The sequence below is a fragment of the Prenolepis imparis genome, unplaced genomic scaffold, assembly GCF_030444845.1.
Source record: "Prenolepis imparis isolate NDT839.2.m4 unplaced genomic scaffold, iyPreImpa1.0 SCAF_1, whole genome shotgun sequence".
NCBI lineage: Eukaryota > Metazoa > Arthropoda > Insecta > Hymenoptera > Formicidae > Prenolepis > Prenolepis imparis.
In genome coordinates, this window is record NW_028141159.1 from 15,440,669 (window position 1) to 15,464,322 (window position 23,654).

General features: G+C 31.5%; 1 protein-coding gene across 1 annotated transcript in view; it reads right to left on the bottom strand.

The window, feature by feature from the left end:
• Positions 1 to 23,654, bottom strand: part of Meltrin (disintegrin and metalloproteinase domain-containing protein meltrin) — a 91,520-nt gene that overhangs the window by 4,739 nt on the left and 63,127 nt on the right. Inside the window, exons 3-12 of the mRNA XM_083058423.1 lie at positions 19,298 to 19,453; positions 6,632 to 6,821; positions 5,849 to 5,916; positions 5,346 to 5,510; positions 4,463 to 4,632; positions 4,178 to 4,369; positions 3,493 to 4,089; positions 3,213 to 3,414; positions 2,903 to 3,107; positions 2,461 to 2,590 (exon numbers count right to left, since the gene is read on the bottom strand). Coding sequence (XP_082914549.1) covers positions 2,461 to 2,590; positions 2,903 to 3,107; positions 3,213 to 3,414; positions 3,493 to 4,089; positions 4,178 to 4,369; positions 4,463 to 4,632; positions 5,346 to 5,510; positions 5,849 to 5,916; positions 6,632 to 6,821; positions 19,298 to 19,453 — 2,075 coding nt within the window. The remainder of the gene's footprint in view (positions 1 to 2,460; positions 2,591 to 2,902; positions 3,108 to 3,212; positions 3,415 to 3,492; positions 4,090 to 4,177; positions 4,370 to 4,462; positions 4,633 to 5,345; positions 5,511 to 5,848; positions 5,917 to 6,631; positions 6,822 to 19,297; positions 19,454 to 23,654) is intronic.

The window sequence follows — 23,654 nt, forward strand, 5'->3', positions numbered from 1 at the left end:
GCATCGTGTGAAAATAATCATGTGTAAACATTTCTTTCAAATGCCATTCACCGTAAATCCAAACACATGCACAGGCAAGAAACAATTGCAGGGAAATGTTAGTTACAGATTAAGATATTAGTGCAAGCAATTGGAGAAGGAAATCATTGAGGAAGACTGAAAACACTGTATATCGATACTACGTTTATTCAATAATAATAGTACATTTTATTAATCTAAATATGAGTAACATTCGTTGAAGCTTTATCTTCTCTATCCAAGAAATGAGTAAAGAAATAAAAAAAATATTCTTCATTAATAAAAATTAAGTATTACTTATGTAAAATTAAGTATTAATATAATATAAATAAATAATCAACAAAATTGATTTTTAAACGTCCTCCAAATTTAGTGCTTCTAATTTATAAATTACTAATTTATAAATATATAAATTGCCAATTTTCGTAAAATGCAAAGTCAGTAAGAAGAGAATTTTTATTCATGCTCATGCTCATATAACATGATTTTCTGCACATGCTCTACACGTTACGCAAACTGTTTTCAATAATCTCTGTCTTTGTGGCGCAATATGTCGTAAAAAATATCATTTTTATAATTCTTTTATATAAAAATTCGTTGGTATTCAAAAAAGAAAACAGTACTTTGTTCTATAAAATTGAATGCCTTATTTAATATTAATTATCATGCATGTAGCATTGACGGATTAATAATTTGAAAATTATGTAAACTAGAATAGAGCAAAGATAAATATTTTGCAGGTGTATATTAATATTCTAATATATATTGATATATATTACAATTTTTATTTAGATAGCTTCTATATTTAATATTTAATTAAGAATAAATTAAGAGAAAATAAAGCCTCCTAAATTAAATAAGTTTTTTTTAAGTACATGAGCAATTAGTGAGAACAAAATGCTGTTCATCTAACAAAGTCTAAATTTGCGATCAAAACAATGCACCAAATATTGCACCAAATATTGCACCAAAAATGTAAATATCTAATTCAAAATATTAAATAAAAAGTGTATACATCAATTACTACGCCGCGATTATCACACCCTATATATCTCATAACGCTTATTACATAAAGAAAATCTGTTTTGAACAGATTTAATCACGATAGACAGGCGAGATATAAACATGATACGATTTATATTATTTACACTTATTCTTAGCTATTAATTTCGTTTTTTGTCTAATTTGTGTAAAAATATTATTATAAAATTTTGACTATACCAGTGAGCATATTATTACGACTATCAGCAGTTGGAATCACAGTAGGAATTATTTTAGCGTGTTCTGGTAATAAGTAATATGTCCAAATATTGTTTCTATATACCACCACCATTTTTAAGTCCCCGTATTATAATGCAAAAATCATAACTCGCAAAATGCTACGATATTTGCACTATGTTAAATAAAATTGTTTTTAATAAATTAACAATCTATTTCATGTTTATTTAAAAAATATATTCGCGGTGATAACTCATTCTGATCTTTTTTTTTTTTTAATTATAATCTCGCTTTTCATATATTGATAGTCCATGAATTTGTTCGACTTTTGTAAATGATATGTTTTAATTGGAATGTGTGATTATTTCCCGATCTAACAGAATCTGAAGATATCAGCTCCTTTATTAGAGATTATAAAATAGATTTTGAGATTCGAGATTTATATAAGTATATCACATGTAATACACTATATAAATAGTAAATCAATAAATTTGTCTAATAATACGTGAATTTTCACGAATATCTACGCGCGATTAGATTCATACAGACAGATCAGAAATCGCTCAGATCTTTGGCTTTAAGCTTTGAGCAGGTGCCGGTGGCGGCGGTGGTTTTTTATTGTAAAATGGAGCAGGCGGACAATTCTTTGAATTGTTAAATACGTCCGTCTTTGGAGTAACGTCAGACGTACTGGCTGGACTCTCATTCAAGTGCTCGAATTTAAATTCTGTGTTGAGTGTAAGTCCTTTGACGTTTTTAGGCGATTTTTTCTGAATCTGTTGAATACACTCGGATATCTTGGAACCTAATTCCGACCTAAGCGGAGGGATTCTCTTCGACTGGATTTCAACGGCAGGTATCGAAAGAGCCGCAACGTTATTCTGCGTTTGGGACTTTGCGCTAACGTCTGACTTTATGTTGCCGAATAGCAATGATTTTCTGTACTCGATATTATTGCTACATTTGATAGCGTCCGGATTGGTGGTGGATATCAGATTAGTCTTAGTTATCTGCAGCGATTCTTTGAGCGCGGCGTTATCACTGACTGTAAATATTTTGTTGTTCGCGTTACGAGTATTCTTTCGCTTCGGCGTGAAATAGGCGAAGATCACCCCGAGAAACTTGCTACCGGCAGTGTAATGTGTCTTTGACGTAGGAACACCGAGTGACTTATTAGCATGCGGTTTGCGTTTCTCTTTAAAACGGTCGAAACTAAATACGTACGTGGACATCACGTCCTTCTTCCAGTGCTGTCCGGAATTCCTGACGTACCAAACTCCGAGTAATACCAGAGCAACGGCAGGTACCACTCCCAAGAAGATAACGTATAGCGCGGTTATAAAATCATTCCGCGCTGAAACCACATAAAAGCACATGAATATCATGTAGTCGAAAATGTAGATTTATAAAAACGTAACAATGTAGAACGCGGTAATAAAAATCGATCCGTGCTGAAAGCACATGAAATGCATATCATACAAATGTAGATCTATAAAAACATAATATATATGTATCTCTCTCAAATTAAAACGTGTTTTCTCGAGATTATCGAGTTATCGAGTTATCGAGTGTTATTTTTCCACTGAGATTATTTAGAATGCTAAATATAAACGTTTTTTTACTTTTATCGATTAATACGATGGATATAAGTAGATAAAATATTTACCGTTTGGATCTTCGGCTGGACCGCTATCTTCGGAGCCTCCGATTCCAGGATGAAGGCAGTCAGGTGGTCGAAAACCACGGTTACAATGGCAATGACCAAGACTGTTACATACTCCGTTACCGTTGCAATTATTCGGGCAGGCTTTACCGCCAGATACGGATGCTCTCAAATCCGCCACTGACATACATTTTTGATTTACGCACATCTATATATATAAGCAAATTATAATTATTCAAATTATATCCAATTATATTTCTGGTCTACTTCACAATAAAAAAAAATTACACTTTTGTCGTTGAAAATACTTTACCTTTCCAGGTGCACACTTGGAGCCATCCGGTGCGAGTCCAGGATCGACCTCGTTCAATCCGAGATCGACTATGGCCGAACGACACGGTATTATTTTCCCGCCGTTATTGATGAAGGAGTGACTCAAGGTTGCGACCGATTCCATGCCAAATTCTAGTCGTTCATTCAAATGTTTACAGTGTAGCATGCCGCAGAGAAGATTTCTATAACAGATTCGATACATCAAAATCCAACTTCTCTCACGGTATCATTCTCGTATATACGATACAGCCACAACTTACCCATCGTTGCATTTGATGAAGCTCGCGTCGACGCGATTGTAGCCGCAGTTACCGTTCTTCGTGCCTCGGTTGTTCATATCGTAACACTGCGTGTCGGAGGACCAACCGGTGGGGCCCCATAGGAGTTTGCACTGATCGTCATGCGTCCTGCACGAGCCCTGGTAGCAGAAAGTCTTGCCCATGTTGCAAGTTTCGCCGTCCATCTTAAACACGTCCGCCGGACAATATTCGCTCTGACCCGTGCAATATTCCGGCAGGTCGCATTCATGCTCGGCGCTTCGGCATTCCGTGCCCGCGCTCTTCGGCCTGCAGGTCTTCAGGTCGCAGCACTCGCCGGTGGCGCAGCTTGCATTACTGTGCAGCATACAGGTGGTCACGTTGCAGCAGGGGTTGTCGCAATTCTCTTTCAAACCGCAGTCGCACTGCTCGCCCGATTCGACGAATCCGTTGCCGCAGATGGGACTGTCGAAGAGCTTTTGCGGCTTGTTCCTCAAACAGTAATCCATGCCGTGCTCGAAGGCTATAGCCAAGTGTTCCAATGAACACGTGGACCAATGCGTAGGTCCGGACGAGCCGCTGGACGATGCCATTATGCACCTAGAAGAGTGCCCGGAATAATTATTGAAGCTGGACTTGGGATGAATCAGCGATTACAATATTAGAGAAAGATAAAACCGCGACGCACTTCTCTTCGGGGCAGCCGCAATCCGGTCCGTCGTGTTCCATACCAAAATTATGGCCCATCTCGTGAGCAACGGTGGCCGCGACTAAACCGACGACGTTCGAATGATCCATGGAGACTCCGCCGGAAAATTCGTAGGTGCATATCGGTCCCTTAAGAGCTTTGCCGACCACTCCGCCTTCGAAGGTGATTCGCCTGGTATCGAGAAACAAAAATATCAAACTCATTATTTTTTTTACGCGCAGCTAAAGTCTACATAACGTATCTAGTATTGCAAACAATACTTACGTCAACAGCTGGGCGTTATCGTTGGGTATGTCCTGAACCAGCTTCTCCCTACGATAGCGCAGGAAATTTGACAGAGTGGTGTCGCCGTTCGATGATAGATTTATCTCGTCCGACTCGGACCACACTTGCACGCCAACCAGGGCGATGAATACGTTCAACGGCATATACAACTACAAACACACCGAAATACCCTCGTCTTGTATTTTACATGGAGATTTCGCGGTATCGTGATACGGTTGAGTACGCGCTAATTAATCTCTCTGTCCAGCTGCGTCGGAGAGTGTTCGCAGAATATACAGAGTGTCGTGCTTTCTGTCGGTTGTAAATATATTAAAGGTCAAACGGAGATCCATTATTGTTGTTGGTAATAAATTTAAAAAATAGAAGAATGAAAAATATTATTTAAGCTTCGAGAAAACCGATTAATAGAATTAATTTTTAATCAAGCGAATTTTATTGTAACAGTTTAATTACCGAGAAATTTAATCTTAAAAATGCATATAAATCAATTTTTGAAAAATAATGAATTTAAGCAGAGAAGGTGTAGTGGCTCGCATATAATTAATAGGATTTATTACAGTTCTCGCGCTTGAGGTTTCTACTTTTTGAAGAAGAAAAAGGTATTGAGGCTTGAGTATCCATGAGAACATAATTATGTATATAACGGCTAATTAATCTAGATTAAGTAAAATTCGTGGAATGAAATTGCTAAACCTGATGGCTACAGTCCAGCGAATTTTAGGAAAAGGAAACCGCAAATGTTCAAAGCGTCTAATTGGATAATAGAGTTGTTGAACTAACGCCGCGCGCTTTAGCTCGTTCTCGTTCTTGAGGTCGAAATGAATTATACGTCTAGTTAAGTGACGACGATGACGTTACTTACAGCGTTGATAATGTTGGCGATGTCCTTACAGTGCTGATGTACTTTATCCAGGTTTTCGTCGAGCGCCATATATTCCTTCTTGTCGATTACAAGTACTAATTCTACATAACGCGACTGTCTATTTGCATTATAGGGTCCCCGAATAATTTCAGCCGCCCTTTTGTGCTATAAAAAAAGAGAGCGACGTGATATTAATTATAAAATTCATTAATTTCAATTTTATTCATTAGAGTTAATAATTTAATGCAAGCTGGCGAACTCTGATTTGATCATTTCTTTTATCTTCAATGCCAAATAATTCACTAATTATTAAAAATTAAATTTTATCTAAATTTTCACCAAGTGCAATATAATAGAGAGTAATTCCAAGAGGTGTTTACAATTATTTACGAGTCTTCCAATAAGAAGGAGAAAAGCAAAAATCGGAAGCAGAAGAGCATGTAAAGAGAGGAAAAGCAGTTTGCGCGAAATTTTTTTCCGTCGTTCTCTGTGCACATACATACCCTGGAGGGCCTTTTAATCTCGCGATGATCTCGAGGGAGAACGTGGTGCGGCGGCGTGCCTTCGTAACCTGTAACCGAGGAAAAACATCAGACACATAGGGACACGATCGTCGGCAGCGAGATTCCCGGTAGAGCCATGGCAGGACAAAGAGTCTCCGAGACCTTGCTCTCACATTCGTTAAGACTGTTAAGGAGAGACCAGTCTTTCCGAGGCGGGTCTTTGAGCCCGTGCTCAAAGAAGGAGCGAACGAGGGCATCGTCACTGAGGGAGGACGAGGACCCGAGAAAGACGTTCGCTGCTAAAGGCTGCGTTTCACTCACAGAGTCAAAGCTCCGTGAATACTCTTAAAGAAATCCGCGGAAATCGCTTTACCGAAGTTTCTCGCGAGAACAACAGATACGATCTCGACGGGAATGATTTATAAGTGTCAAGTTGTGAGTCAACTTATTAGTCACGAAACTCTGAGATCTTAATTATGAATGTCGTTAACTTAACTTGAGACGCGACACGTGTCTCCTCCAAGTAACAATCATCTCGACTTTTCGAGGTCAGAAGCGGATCCGTTGCGCAACGTTAATAATAATTAAGTCGAGAAAAGAAATATTGATACTGACATGCTAATAATATCAATCTTTTTTTTTACGACGAACACAATCTTTGTCTTTCCAATCTTTATATTATTACGCGTGTAATTCTTTGAAGAAACATCTATATGTAATAATATAACAATATTGAATGAAACAAAATTGAATATAACAATGTTGATCGCAAGAAACACTTACCGCAAGTATTATTGGCAATGAGATCGCTGTGCTTGTAAAGGTAATGCGAGGAACCCAAACTCTCGTCTTCCGGATGGATGTAGTGAAGGTTCTCACCATCGAAGATGACACCGCGCAATCCTCTACAAGTGGATAACGCAACCCACGAATCGGGGACATCTCGAACACTACCTTGATAATGACAGAGTTCCTGCAAAATTCACGCAACTCATGAATATTTGTTAAGTGCACTAATTTTAAGAGACCTTTTTTTCAATTTTCTCTCGATTTTATCGACAATTTGCGTGAATAAAAGTTCTCTCTCGATTTCACCGTATTTACAGTTTACAGTTTTTAGTTTGTACATATTATATATGTATAATTTTCCTTGCTACAACTTGCTACAACTCGGGACGTAAAACTGGAAAAAGTTTTTGCGTAATTTCATCGTCGCGAGTGAAAAAGAAATACAGTCCTTCATGAAGGTAAACTTTTAATTAAATTTATGTTTTAACTTATTCGCGCGCGCGCACACACACACACACACACACATATATGTATATATATCTGTGTGGGCATTTGTGTATTTAATTTGATCTTGCATCTACTTCTGTCATTTAACGTGCGTTTGTCCGATTCATGATGAGTCACGATAATGCGATAATGCATCAAGAAATCGCTCGTGCACTCCAGAAGCTGCAAGTTCGCGAGCTTATCTTGGTTTCTCGGATGCACATCGAAATCGTACATCGGCTCACAGTACAAATATAGTTGTCCCAGATTCTGGGACGTGCGCACGCCTTGCCGAACTCCGGCGATTTTTCACGTTTCTTTTTCCGCCGCGAGGAATGAGGGAGGTGAGCCGTTTACTTCGAAGAGCAAGCACGTTACTTTCCCAAAAGGAATTGCTCCGCAGCACAAAGAAGCACGATCTCGCAGAGGGTGGGTATCGGGATCGTCCCTGAAACGCTTTCTCCGTTACTAGGATCATCGATCCACGGTCCATTATTCGATTGCCAACGTAGGAAGGTGTACACGTCGCGATGGACGGGAATTGAATTAGCAGGGGAACGTGTCGATACCGTTCAATCGTCGTCGTATGATTATTTAATGCGAGCGTGACGCTTATTTATTGCCAGCAGCTCGCGTATTTCATTATTCAAGTTTACTCATCTCGTGAAAAAATGCTGTAAAGACGTTTTTCTCAGGACAAAGTTCCAATCTCGATAATATTTCTGATTTATAATCGATTTCTCAGTAACAATAAATTTACTCTTATCATTGGGAAAAAAAGGAGATTTATATTCTAGAATTTTCAATATTAAATGATGCAAGAATTGAAGAAATTGCAAGATATATTTACAACTAAATCGAATGATTTAGAAATTTATAAGGATTCAAATACACGAGAGAGATTAGGAATTTATTTGTATCCAAGAATCTATTTATTATCGCGTATCAATCAACGTCATCGTATGATTATTTAATGCAAGCATGATACTTATTTATTGCCAGCAGCTCGCGCATGTCATTTATTTTTACTCGTTTTGTTGAAAAAATGCTATAAAGACGTTTCTAACAGAGCAAAGTTCCAATCTCAATAATAATATTTTCGATTATAATCGATGTCTCAGCAGCAATTTTACTTTTATCATCAGAAAAAAGAGAAATCCGTATTCTAGAATTTTAAATAAAATTTTAAATAATGTAAATATCGAAGAAATTGCAGCGATATATGTACACTTATAATTGAATCGAATAATTTAGTAATTTACAAGGATTCAAAAAAACACGAGAGAGATTAGGAATTTATTTGCATCCAAGGATCTATGTTATCACGAATCAAAGAATTACTAAGATATTATGCGTAAATTACAAGTCTTCATTGAAAAAAAAAATATCACAAAATTCTTCACAAATATGTTTTTTAAAACAACTAGAACAACATAAGCGCGCGCTACGCGCGCGCCATTCTTCGATTTTATATAAAAAGAATGATATTTTTATATAAAGTTTGTTTAAACTTGATTAATATTTTTTGACAGAAATCAGCTGACTAAAGCGTTAATTTGTTAATTAAATTTTAAAATAATAGTATGTAATAAAAATTATAAAGTAATAATATGTTTTAAATAAAATGTTATAGTACTTTAAACTCGATTAATATTTTTTCACAGAAATCAGTTAATAACTGTCAAAAGATATTAATCGAGTTTAAACATACTATAACATTTTATTTAAAACATTATTTTATAATTTTTATTACTAATTATTCTTTTAAAATTTAATTAACAAATTAACATTTTAATCAGCTAATTTCTATCAAAAAATACTAATAAATCGTTAATTTGCTAATTAAATTTTAAAATAATAGGTTATAAAAATTTAAATGGAAATATGTTGTAAATAATATGTTATAATGCCTTATCTGCGATTAATATTTTTTGATAGAAAGCACCTGATAACTGTCAAAAATATTAATCGAGTTTAAGGAAAATTATAACATATTATTTTAATTTTTATAACACATTCTTATTTTAAAATTTAATTAGCAAACAAATTAACGCTTTAATCAACTGATTTCTGTCAAAAAATACTAATAAAGCGTTAATTAAATTTTAAAATAATATTATGACATAAAAAGTAAAATAATGATATGTTATAAATAAAATGTTATAGTACTTTTTAAACTCGATTAATATTTTTTGACAGTTATATCAGCTGATTTCTGTATCATTCTTTTTAACATAAAATTGAAGAATAACGCGCGCTTGTGTTGTTCTAGTCCTTTTCTAAAAAAAAACATGTTAAATCGATTCCCGCAATTATTGTTGACAATCATCGCGAGGATCAGCGGTTTGACATTTTATCCAAAATTAAATTAAATTAAATAATAATATATGTTTTAATATTTTAAATTGGATTAATATTTTTGACAGTTATGAGCTGCTTTTTTCAAAAAATATTAATCGCGGACAAATAAGTTTATATTAAAAGAATATATTATAACATACTCGTATAATATTATTTACATATCTACAACATATTATTATAATTAAAATTATAATATTTTGTAAGTAATAAACACAGAGGATTTTATCTTAAAATTTACCCTGAAAATCATGGTAATCGTGGGACAATATGATATGGAAAGAATTTTATGAGAATTTCTCTGATTAATGTTTATCACAATAATAATATCTATTACAATAAAATATTAAATATGTTTGATTAATTTTACTATGCAGTTTAGTAAGAAATAATCCCAGCTCATTTGCTTTAATAATATAATTTTTTAAATATGACACATATAGGTAATATGAGATATTTAAATAATCGAGCTGGAGTTAATTTTTTAATCCAAATACATATATTCTTGCCAAATAAGTTGTTAAAACTATGTTTATGCATATATATGAATATGTATGTACATTTATGTTTATGCATAAATATATGAATATGTATGTACATTTATGTTTATGCATAAATATATGAATATGTATGTACATTTATGTTTATGCATATATATATGAATATGTATGTACATTTATGTTTATGCATAAATATATGAATATGTATGTACATTTATGTTTATGCATAAATATATGAATATGTATGTACATTTATGTTTATGCATAAATATATGAATATGTATGTACATTTATGTTTATGCATAAATATATGAATATGTATGTACATTTATGTTTATGCATAAATATATGAATATGTATGTACATTTATGTTTATGCATAAATATATGAATATGTATGTACATTTATGTTTATGCATAAATATATGAATATGTATGTACATTTATGTTTATGCATAAATATATGAATATGTATGTACATTTATGTTTATGCATAAATATATGAATATGTATGTACATTTATGTTTATGCATAAATATATGAATATGTATGTACATTTATGTTTATGCATAAATATATGAATATGTATGTACATTTATGTTTATGCATAAATATATGAATATGTATGTACATTTATGTTTATGCATAAATATATGAATATGTATGTACATTTATGTTTATGCATAAATATATGAATATGTATGTACATTTATGTTTATGCATAAATATATGAATATGTATGTACATTTATGTTTATGCATAAATATATGAATATGTATGTACATTTATGTTTATGCATAAATATATGAATATGTATGTACATTTATGTTTATGCATATATATATGAATATGTATGTACATTTATGTTTATGCATATATATATGAATATGTATGTACATTTATGTTTATGCATATATATATGAATATGTATGTACATTTATGTTTATGCATAAATATATGAATATGTATGTACATTTATGTTTATGCATAAATATATGAATATGTATGTACATTTATGTTTATGCATAAATATATGAATATGTATGTACATTTATGTTTATGCATAAATATATGAATATGTATGTACATTTATGTTTATGCATAAATATATGAATATGTATGTACATTTATGTTTATGCATAAATATATGAATATGTATGTACATTTATGTTTATGCATAAATATATGAATATGTATGTACATTTATGTTTATGCATAAATATATGAATATGTATGTACATTTATGTTTATGCATAAATATATGAATATGTATGTACATTTATGTTTATGCATAAATATATGAATATGTATGTACATTTATGTTTATGCATATATATATGAATATGTATGTACATTTATGTTTATGCATATATATATGAATATGTATGTACATTTATGTTTATGCATATATATATGAATATGTATGTACATTTATGTTTATGCATATATATATGAATATGTATGTACATTTATGTTTATGCATATATATATGAATATGTATGTACATTTATGTTTATGCATAAATATATGAATATGTATGTACATTTATGTTTATGCATAAATATATGAATATGTATGTACATTTATGTTTATGCATAAATATATGAATATGTATGTACATTTATGTTTATGCATAAATATATGAATATGTATGTACATTTATGTTTATGCATAAATATATGAATATGTATGTACATTTATGTTTATGCATAAATATATGAATATGTATGTACATTTATGTTTATGCATAAATATATGAATATGTATGTACATTTATGTTTATGCATAAATATATGAATATGTATGTACATTTATGTTTATGCATAAATATATGAATATGTATGTACATTTATGTTTATGCATAAATATATGAATATGTATGTACATTTATGTTTATGCATAAATATATGAATATGTATGTACATTTATGTTTATGCATAAATATATGAATATGTATGTACATTTATGTTTATGCATAAATATATGAATATGTATGTACATTTATGTTTATGCATAAATATATGAATATGTATGTACATTTATGTTTATGCATAAATATATGAATATGTATGTACATTTATGTTTATGCATAAATATATGAATATGTATGTACATTTATGTTTATGCATAAATATATGAATATGTATGTACATTTATGTTTATGCATAAATATATGAATATGTATGTACATTTATGTTTATGCATAAATATATGAATATGTATGTACATTTATGTTTATGCATAAATATATGAATATGTATGTACATTTATGTTTATGCATAAATATATGAATATGTATGTACATTTATGTTTATGCATAAATATATGAATATGTATGTACATTTATGTTTATGCATAAATATATGAATATGTATGTACATTTATGTTTATGCATAAATATATGAATATGTATGTACATTTATGTTTATGCATAAATATATGAATATGTATGTACATTTATGTTTATGCATAAATATATGAATATGTATGTACATTTATGTTTATGCATAAATATATGAATATGTATGTACATTTATGTTTACGCATATATATATGAATATGTATGTACATTTATGTTTACGCATAAATATATGAATATGTATGTACATTTATGTTTACGCATAAATATATGAATATGTATGTACATTTATGTTTACGCATAAATATATGAATATGTATGTACATTTATGTTTACGCATAAATATATGAATATGTATGTACATTTATGTTTACGCATAAATATATGAATATGTATGTACATTTATGTTTACGCATATATATATGAATATGTATGTACATTTATGTTTACGCATATATATATGAATATGTATGTACATTTATGTTTACGCATAAATATATGAATATGTATGTACATTTATGTTTACGCATAAATATATGAATATGTATGTACATTTATGTTTACGCATAAATATATGAATATGTATGTACATTTATGTTTACGCATAAATATATGAATATGTATGTACATTTATGTTTACGCATAAATATATGAATATGTATGTACATTTATGATTATTGAAACTATTGGAATAATCCCAGCTCATTTGCTTTAATAACATAATTTTTTAAATATGACACATAAAAGTAATATGAGATATTTAAATAATCGTGCTGGAGTTAATTTTTTGATCTAAATACATATGTTCTTGCCCAAATAAAAATATGCTATAAAAATTAAAATAATAATGTTATAAATAATATGTTATAATAATTTAAACTCGAATAATATTTTTTGACAGAAATCAGCTGATAAATGTCAAAAAGTTTTTATCGAGTTTAAAGTACTATAACATTTTATTTAAAGCATATTATTTTATAAATTTTATTACATATTCTTATTTTAAAATTAATTAACAAATTAACGTTTTAATCAGCTGATTTCTGTCAAAAATATTAATTGCGGATAAAGTATTATAACATATTATATTACTTAAAATATATTATTATAATTATAATATGTTGTAAATAAAATCATATGTTATAATATATGTATAGTTTGTCCGCGATTAATATTTTTTGACGCAGAAATCAGCTGATAACTGTGAAAAAAAAAATTAATCCTAGATAAAGCATTATAATTTATTATTTTCAACATATTATTATTTTAATTTTTATAATTTATTATTATTTTAAATTTTAATTAGCCAATTTACGCTTTATTAATATTTTTGACATACATCAGCTGATTAAAGCGTTAATTTGCTAAATAAATTTTAAAATAATATTATGTTATGAAAATTAAAATAATAATATGTTTTAAATAACTCGATTAATATTTTTTGACAGTTATCAGCTGATTTCTGTATAATTCTTTTTAACATAAATAAATTTGAGGAATAGTGCGCGCGTTGCGCGAGCTTGTGTTGTTCTAGGCCTTTTTTAAAAAAGGCATGTCAAGTCAATTCTCGCAAGTTTATATATATATATATATAATCTGTACTGTGAAATTTTAATTTTAAGCTAATGGATCGAGTGTTCCTTTTTTTTGCGAAAATTCTTCTTGTCGCTGAAAGAAGAGACGTCAAACAATTTCCAAATTTTTCGAAAAATAGATTTTTTTTCAACTTTATTTTCATCTCTGTGCACAGTGTATTTCGAAACAATCTGTAATATATACGCGAAAAGATATAGCAGCGTTAAATTAATCATTTATGAGATATTGACGCTAAATTGAGAATAAAATAGTCAATTGATTTTAAAATGGAATCGCGCATAATTCTGTATTCGCAAGCTGCCTAAAAGTTGCCTCTTTTTTGTGATGTTGATTAGCTGCCTCAATATGCATTGTAAATTATATTCATAGCATCGAGGCTGTCATTGCGAGGGTTAGCAGTTTGACAGTTTGTCCAAAATAAAATAAAATAAAATAATAATATGTTTTAATATTTTTAATTCAATTTATATTTTTGACAGTTATTAGCTGATTTCTGCGTCAAAAAATATTAATCGCGGATAAAGTATACATATATTATAACTATATAATTTTATTTACAATATATTATTATAATTAAAATAATAATATATTTTAAGTAATATAATATATTATAATACTTTTTATTTTATTTTATTTTATTTTGGACAAACTGTCAAACATACTGCTAACTCTCGCGATGACAGCTGCTCGATGCTATGAATATAATGCACAACGCGAATCGAGACAGCCAATTAGTATCGCAGAAAAGCGACAACAATGTCAATAACATGCCTTTTTTTAGAAAGGGATTTAAATGATTGGTACACTTTATTCGTAATGTACACCATTTTTCATCGTTTGCGCACACGTGACTGATTTACAGTAAGTTCGCGTTTAATTCACGTTAGACACAAAACATCCATAATCATCCATCACCTATATGCATCCAAGGATAATAACTGGGGGACCTGTTTGATATATAACGGACGGATAAAGCATACAGCTTGATTCATTGTCGGATAAGAGAAAAATTTCGCGAGAGCGTAACGTGCTCCATGGAAAGCGCGTTACGAGGCGTGTCGACGGAATATGAACTTTTGTACGCCCACGGTAAGCTTATCCTCGCTTCTATTAAATGTAATATCGCGTGTGCGCCGCATTGGAGATTATGTAGATTTATATCACGAGAGAGTGCTGAGCGAAAGAAAAATACATTTCGTAACAGCCGCGTCCTTATTACCGGAATGGTAAATTTCAGAATCGCACGTTGAGAGCGTAAAAAAAGGGATTTTATATATCCTTGTAACAATAATGGTCTCCAATCATTTTCCCTTTGGTGGGAATATCGCGCATTTCTATCTTCCATATACTTCTATTTTCTCCTTTAACGAGCTTAAAATTAGTTTATTCGCGTGGATAACATGTATTTATACCACGAAAAATGAGAAGTGGAACGGGACGATAGAAGCCGGAACCGCCAATTAATTAAATACAATTGTGCAAAACAGTAAATATAATATTGCGGTGCTAGCGCAACGAGCTCCGACAGTGAATTTGACGACGGTGAATTTCACGCGTGACTTTTGTCCTACATTCCCGATGACTTTTTCTTACTCAATCATTGTTCGACTACATTAATAATTAAATAAATAGTGTATTACTTATTTTCTCCTCATTTAATTTTATTAAAAATAAAAATAAAAAATACACAAAAAATATTATTAACTTTGTCATTGTTGTTTAAATTAATTCTATAATTTTCTTTTATACTAATCATAAAAGAATTTTTAGCTGTAAGTTTACTGAGAAATGCTTTAATAAATCCAATGTATTTTACTCGTCAATTATAATTAAGAGGAAGATGCAAAGATATAATTATAATATCGAAATCAAAGAAAAATATAATGCCTTATCTGCGATTAATATTTTTTGAGAGAAATCAGCTAACTGTCAAAAATTTTAATCAAATTTAAAGAATTATAACAAATTTTATTTAAAACATTATTATACATAATTTTTAATTGAATACACATAATATAAGTCTGAGTTTTAATGAATCCGCGGCTATAAAGTATCGATTTTTAATATTTTAAACAGAGCCAAAAATTAATCGTTTGTTCTTTTTAATTGTATATTATATGCAGATTTCATTTATACCAAATGGATTCCAGCCTACAAATTTTTTCATTGAATACACATAATATAAGTCTGGGTTTTAATGAATCCGCGGCTATAAAGTATCGATTTTTAATATTTTAAACAAAGCCAAAAATTAATTGTTTGTTTTTTTTAATTGTACATTATATGCAGATTACTTCTATATCAAATGAATTCGAGCGCAATTATTTCGTTTAATACACATAATATAAGACTGCGGTATATAAGATCCGTGGCTATAAAGTATCGATTTTTAATATTCTTATAAGGGTTAAAAATTAATCTCTTGTATATTTTGACAGTACATTGTTTGCAGAATATTTTGGTACCATGCAGACACCAGCGTACAAATCCTTTTATTTAATATACATAATATAAGAATGCGCCACATAAAGTCCGCGGCGATATAGGCCCATATTCTAGATCTTCCTTTATCGATAAAAGAAGATCCAAAATATGTGCCATTTATTGTGTCAACATTTAATATTTTAAGACGAGCCAAAAATCCATCGAAATATAAGAGCGATTAATTTTTGGCTAGCCTTCAAATGTTAAATATCGACACTGGGTAGCCGCGGACACTATGCGGCGCATTCTTATATTATGTATATTAAATTAAAAAATTTGTACGCTGGTGTCTGCTTGGTATGAAAATATTCTGCAAACAATGTATTATCGAAATATATAAGCTATGAATTTTTGACTCGCCTTAAAATATTAAAAATCGATACTTTTTTGCCGCGTACCCTATATTGCGCATACATAAATTATGTATATTAAATAAAAGAATTTGTAGGCTCGTATCTGGTTGGTGTAAAAATAATCTTTTTACAATATACTATCGAAATATACAAACGATGAATTTATGGCTTGTCTAAATATAGTAATATACGTAATATAAAAATGCGCCCCATAGGGTCCGCGGGGATATAATGTCGATTTTTAATATTGTAAGACGAGCCAAAAATTCACCTCTTATATATTTCAATAGTACATTGTTTGCAGAATATTTTGGTACCATGCAGACACCAGCGTACAAATTCTTTAGCAAATTAACGCTTTAGTAATATTTTTTAACAGAAATCAGCTGATTAAAGCGTTAACTTGCTAATTACATTTGAAAATAATATGTTATAAAAATGAAAATATAATATTTTTTATATAATATAATATATAATATGTTATAGTTCCTTAAACTCGATTAATATTTTTGACAGTTATCAGCTGATTTCTGTCAAAAAACATTAATCGGAGATAAGGCATTATAACATATTATTTTAATTTTAATTTTTATAACATATTATTACTTTGAAATTTAATTAGCAAATTAACGTTTTAGTAATATTTTTTTACAGAAATCAGCTGATTAAAGCGTCAATAAATTTGCTAATTAAATTTTTAAATAATAATATGTTATAAAAGTTAAAATAATAATATATTTAAAATAATATGTTATGGTACTTTAATCTCGATTAATATTTTCTGACAGTTATCAGCCGATTCTGTAAAAAAAATATAATTTTTTTAGAAATATCATTTTTTTAAATATAAAACTGAAGAATGGCGCACGCGTAGCGCTTCTGTTGTTCTAGTATATTTAAAATATCGATTTTTCGTTTTAATCTCTGCCGCTTTATTATATTTACTGTGTGTAAGGCATATTAGTCAAAATAGCTACGGAAAGAAACGTTACGATAGACAGCGGAATCGGACGATTAACGTGAAAAATTTTCGAGTTTTCCCAGAGCGATTCTCGTATTTTGCGCGATTCGCTCTGCGGACATGTCGCAATTCAACGTATTCTGTGACATTTTTTCCTTTTTTTCCATCCTTCCTGCCTTTCTCCTACCGGCGCTTGAATTATAAAGCGGAAACATTACCGACCACCGTTCGCGCACAGTTTTATAACGCGACGGGGTTATATGCCACCGAGCCCAACACATTCTCGTCGCTACACATTTGCGTGTGGTTGCAACGAGACAATGTATATTAAACATGCAGCGAGACAGAAAGTGAGTCATTCCGATCGATTCTGTCGAGTCGTTATACCTGTGCACGGTGTACGTACTTATACCTATCTGCCAAGTCCATCCGCGATGACGGCAGACAGATACGGCGAGACAGAACGGCGGACATCCGCGGAGAGATTTTTAATTTTCGTGGGACCGGAAATTCGAGCCGAGCGTGGAATCAAATAAACTTTCCCAGATATAGGTAGATTCGAGTTCTCCGAAATGGGAATGGAAATTTCTCTTCCGCTTGAAACGGAAATTAGTTTTAATTATAATAACGCTATTTCTCTTCTACCTGACATACTTTTTGTCGATCCGATTAAATAAAACATCGTCGAAAGTTTTTTAGTGTTGGGCCGATTAAGTTGCAAATGTAGTAATGAAATATCTCGGCAGCAAGTTAATACAATGTAATGACGTTAATACAACGTTCAACACAAAAGTTCTGGCAAATTAAAATTAAATCGTACAAGACGACCTTCTTTACATGGTTGCATCGTAAAATCGATGCCGATTTCTAGCCGATTTCTAGAATCATCGTAAAACCGGGATTATTAACCTTCCTATCAAATGATCGAGATGTAATAAAAACTAGATGTAAATAGAAAATGAGAAAAATTTTACATTAATATACATTAATATAATTATATATTAATAAATTATAATGAATAAGTCTTTTTCTAGTAACGTAGCAATATTAATCTTAAACAGCTGATTTGTGCTTAGCTCAGCAACACAACTTTAATAAATACCATATCTCGTTGCGCTCTATAATATAGAGATCTTGAAAATAATGAGATATGCGATAAAACAGTAATAAAATAATATTTAATCTAAAAAATAATGCGCGATAATAATATTTTAAAAATTATGCAAAACGTCAGATAACGAATGTGTGAAAAATAACATGTATCAATTATCCCTCTTCTAACGGAATGAACGATCGTGCATACGATCGTAAATTTTACATCGCAACAAGTCATAAAATGACGATAATGCCCTTCTTTATGCGGCTATTCGATATGTCACGAATCAAGCGAGTGAATGGCCGTTCGAACACCGGCTTCAAGTGGAATGTATCTTGGATGCTTTCTAGGTCCTCTCCGTATCCGATAAAATTACGCTTGCTCGATATCGATTAACCGACATTGTTTGCGGAAAGGCAGTTAACACGCCACGGCGTGAATACTGTGGGAGTATCCAAGTGTACTTACAACTTTCGACGGGGTGTGCACTTTGTACGTGCCGCGATGCTGGTGGCGTTGCTGATAGCCGACCGGAATTAAATCGGTGTTCAGTCGAAGGTCGAGAACACGCTCGACACCGTCCACATTGAAACCCACCGTCAGCACGTCCGCGTGCTCGATGTCCTGAAAAATAAAAAAAAATATCGCAATTTAAAGTTTCCGTCCGTCAGTAAATTTTTCTTCTTTTCTTACACCAAAAATGCAAAACTGTGCATTGGAGAACCTATATTAATCAACGATATCAAGTTTATGATAAATTGATTGGGAATTTAGAAGAAAGGATTATAAAATTAAATATTACATAAAAAAATTATATAAAATTAATATAAAATATTATATAAAATTATCGTAATTAATTAAATGAAAACGAAAAATTTAATTTATATGTATTTCGTCATGCTTTACACATATATTACTATGCATTTATATTCAATTTCAATTAGCAGTCTGTAATGTCTATTTTCATCATATCTTTTAAATATTTTTTTCACATATATTATTCTCTATTATAAACTTGTATGCAAAAAGTGATTCAAGTAATATAGCCGATTCTTTCTTGTCACACCAGAGAGCCCGATCGCGCACCTGTTGCGTTAATAGCGATAAAACTATGCTTAGAGCTGAGAAAAGAAAATTTCTCTTGAAAATTGAATTCCCGAGATTGTTGTATCGAACTGCAATTAATTTTATACTCGGATGCTCGCTTTCTCCGGCCATGAAATCGAATGACTGAGTATCCAACAACCCGAGAATATTGTATGAACAATAAACAAGAAAACCGGACGTCGGTGAAAACTTATTAATTGTCGAGCAAATATTAAGCAAGCAAATAGCAAAACTTTCTTACGAATAATTAATTCAAATGTAATTGTACATTTGCAAAAAAAGTAGAAAGTTTGCAAAAGTAACGTATCTAACATAAAATAATATTTAGCTGATATATTTGAATTCTATTTTTAAATTTTGGAAATACTAAAGAAGATACAATAATAATTTCATATGGCTAAAATTTAATCACGAATGACGAGATAATGTAATAACTCGAACACAGAAATTATCATTTTCATGAATATCTGAAGCGTGATTTTCTACGCCTATTTATCACAACATGAATTCAATCCTTGATTACTAGAGCAATGTCAATTATTGATGAAACAGCTGACTGTTCGTCGCATTTATCGTTTTCGGTACGATTAATGCAATTTGTCGACTGTCATATCGTTTGAAATCGCGTAAAACAGTTAACAGTTATTAGATTACAATTCCGCGAGACCGGAAAGCTCGGTTCGAAATTCATAAACTCTCTCCGAGAAAATCAAGCGCGTACAACGTCATCCCTTTCGAGCATACGCGTGCCGAGTGCGAAATGAATTTGCGAATCTCATTTGCGCCAGCGGCATGGGCGATGTTTAATTCATGGGGTACATCCCAGTCGAGATAAGCTCTTTTCCCGCGGTACTGAGAGACGAACGCGGACGGTGGATGCTGCGTTATATCTGCGGATGCTGCACCGACGATGACGCTAACAGCGGTTTACTCGGTGATAGGCTCGTTAATCCTCAGAGGACAATCTGCATCAATTTTTAGCAGTAAATTAAATTTGCTATCTTTGTCGATTCTATTATTCGGTCCCCAAATAAACAGATTAAATTGCAATGACCGATTTCCTGATTAATTTGGAATTTACACTTTATCAAGCTTTTGAAATCAGTTTCCCTCGACGAAAATATCAAAGTTTTGAAATAATTAGCGAATAAAATCGGAGAAGTAATTGAATTCTAAATATATTATTATTAGCATATATTTTCGTGCCGTTATATTTTAATCTGTATTTCTATCTTTAAAAATAGAAGTAAAATGCATTACTAATATACATGAGTATAAATAAAATATGCTTTCGTGGAAGGAAAATAATTCAACGCTAATAAACTATACAGATTGTGGTTAAAAAAAAAAGAGAATAGAAAAATGTCAAGCGCCAGTCAGGATTAGTTAATCAAGGTAGTCGTTGCAACCGACGTTTTAAAAGCTTACCCGAGATCACGTGCGATCCCTCGGGCTAAACATCCCACCACCCCCCACAGCCATTTTACGTTCTTCTTTACAATTTACGTCGATGCCAAGGAGAATACAAAGAAAGCTTCTAACTAACCATCTTTCGTCCCGCCCGTGTAAAGACGGAGCAGCGCGATGGAAGCTCGACTCTTAATTACTCTAAGTGCCGCGTTCAATTGAAATTGTGGCAGTAATTACTCGTGTAACGTAGCGTTGTAAAATTGGAGAGAACTTCGCTTCCACGCTAGGACGGATAAATCGAACCAAGGTACTGCGCCGACATGAATTATTGATTACTTCCTTGCTCTTCGATAGCGAGCGCAATGTCGTCTAATACACTTTTATGAACTCAACATCTTATTTTTAATAAACTAAGTCTTCCATGTAGAAGATGATAGTATTTCATTTGTAATTGTTTGTACTAATAATTTCGCGTTCGTAGTCGAAGCAATAAAAAGAATAACATTTTGAAAAAAGATTGTCATTCGAGACTTAAGATAAAAAAATCACTGATGTATATATGTATGTATCTTAATTCAGAATCGTTAAGTGTATGTAATGATTTTTTTTTATAATATGATACAAGCGAAATTATTATTACTATAAACTTACAAATAAAATACTATCATTTTCTGTATGAAAATTTAATGTTTTAAAATAGATAGGATGTCAAATAGATGTTTAACACATACGATTCCTGCTGGACGCTTACTTACGTAAAAGGGCAACTTTTACTAAGCAACTAGCATTACTAAGTATTAGCAATGCATGGAAAAAAATATTCTCCTTAAATAAGTTAATACTGGATTACTGTGAAACACGAAATAAATTGGCAAAACGACGTAGAAGTTCTCATATTGCGAATATATGATCGCTGAAACGATTTTAAGTTCAATTCAGTTTAATATTATTTTAAATATATATCTTATATTCACAACAGAAATTTAATTTCATATCAAAATTTTATTTCATATAACAGAAGATTTATATTTAAAAAAGTATATATATTATAAAATTGTCCGTAAAAATATTGTGATGGTAGAAATTAAAATTAGCTAAATTGGTAACGCGCGTTTGTTAAATGAAGCCGAGATGTCATTAAACTTTCAGAGTAAAATAACTTTAACTGCTATTATTTCAAAATACACATATTGTGGAAAATCAGAATCCATTAAATGAAATATAACTTTTAATTCGACAGCCTCTGCACTATGAAGTTTCTCTATATCCATACGCGTTAAAACTTGATTTCCAAAAAGAAACGCATTAAGCAAATTGAGGAGAATCTTCAATGTAATATCTGCAAAGCATCTTACACTATGTCGGAAGACAAATGGTGCAGTAACGATATTTCTTAGGAAGCTGTCCAACGATACCGCTGTGTATGGGTCGACAGTACGTTCCTTTGAAATCCTTTCAGCGTGGTGTATATCATTGTCCAGTGACAGTTAGCAATCTATACTTGGCTCGTGGCCACCGCAGAAACCGTTTTTGATATCATATCGTTTGCTAGCTCTTACAATGGCACGACCCGCATCCGTCTTCCGTCGATATCGGGAAACAAATACATATATATATCGCCAGGTCACGGCTATTTGATATCCGTGTATATAGGTATCTCACACTGAGATCTCGCAATCTTTTCCAAATTTATTCAGTTAATCTTTTTTGGGAGGAGATAATTGTTCCTTGTATAATTAAGTCTCCCTCTTTGCGCGAAAACTGATGTTAATTTTCTCAGACGCAAATTGACATTATAATAAATAAATCAAAGAATACATAGATAAAAAATAGCTTGGTAAAATCGAAACATTCTACGTAACGCGATACATGATGAAATAATTGAAAATTTTGTATAAATGCCGGAATTCTCTCTACACAATGTCATTGAATTGGAAGCAGATCCAAGAATTTTGCCAAAGTAAATGCGAAAGCTCGCGAAAGTTCGCAGACACTTTTTGCTCTCTGCCCTGTGTATTGGCGTATCCCAAATAATTTAGCTGATAAATTCAACAAACTACATTATCCAGCTTGTTGGATTAAACAGCTGATAATCGTTTCAACTTTTCCGATGGAGAGAGTCCGGCTGCGCCGTGTCGTTCGCATGTCGACGGGAAAAATTCGCCACGCGTTGTCCTGTCCTTTTTAATCCCGTAAGCAGACGAGTTAATCCGACGGAAGGAAAAAGGAATGTAACAACGGAGGAAAAAAAAAAAGGAACATCCGGTAAAAACAGAAAGAAGGAAAAAGAAAAATTCTCCTCTCGCGC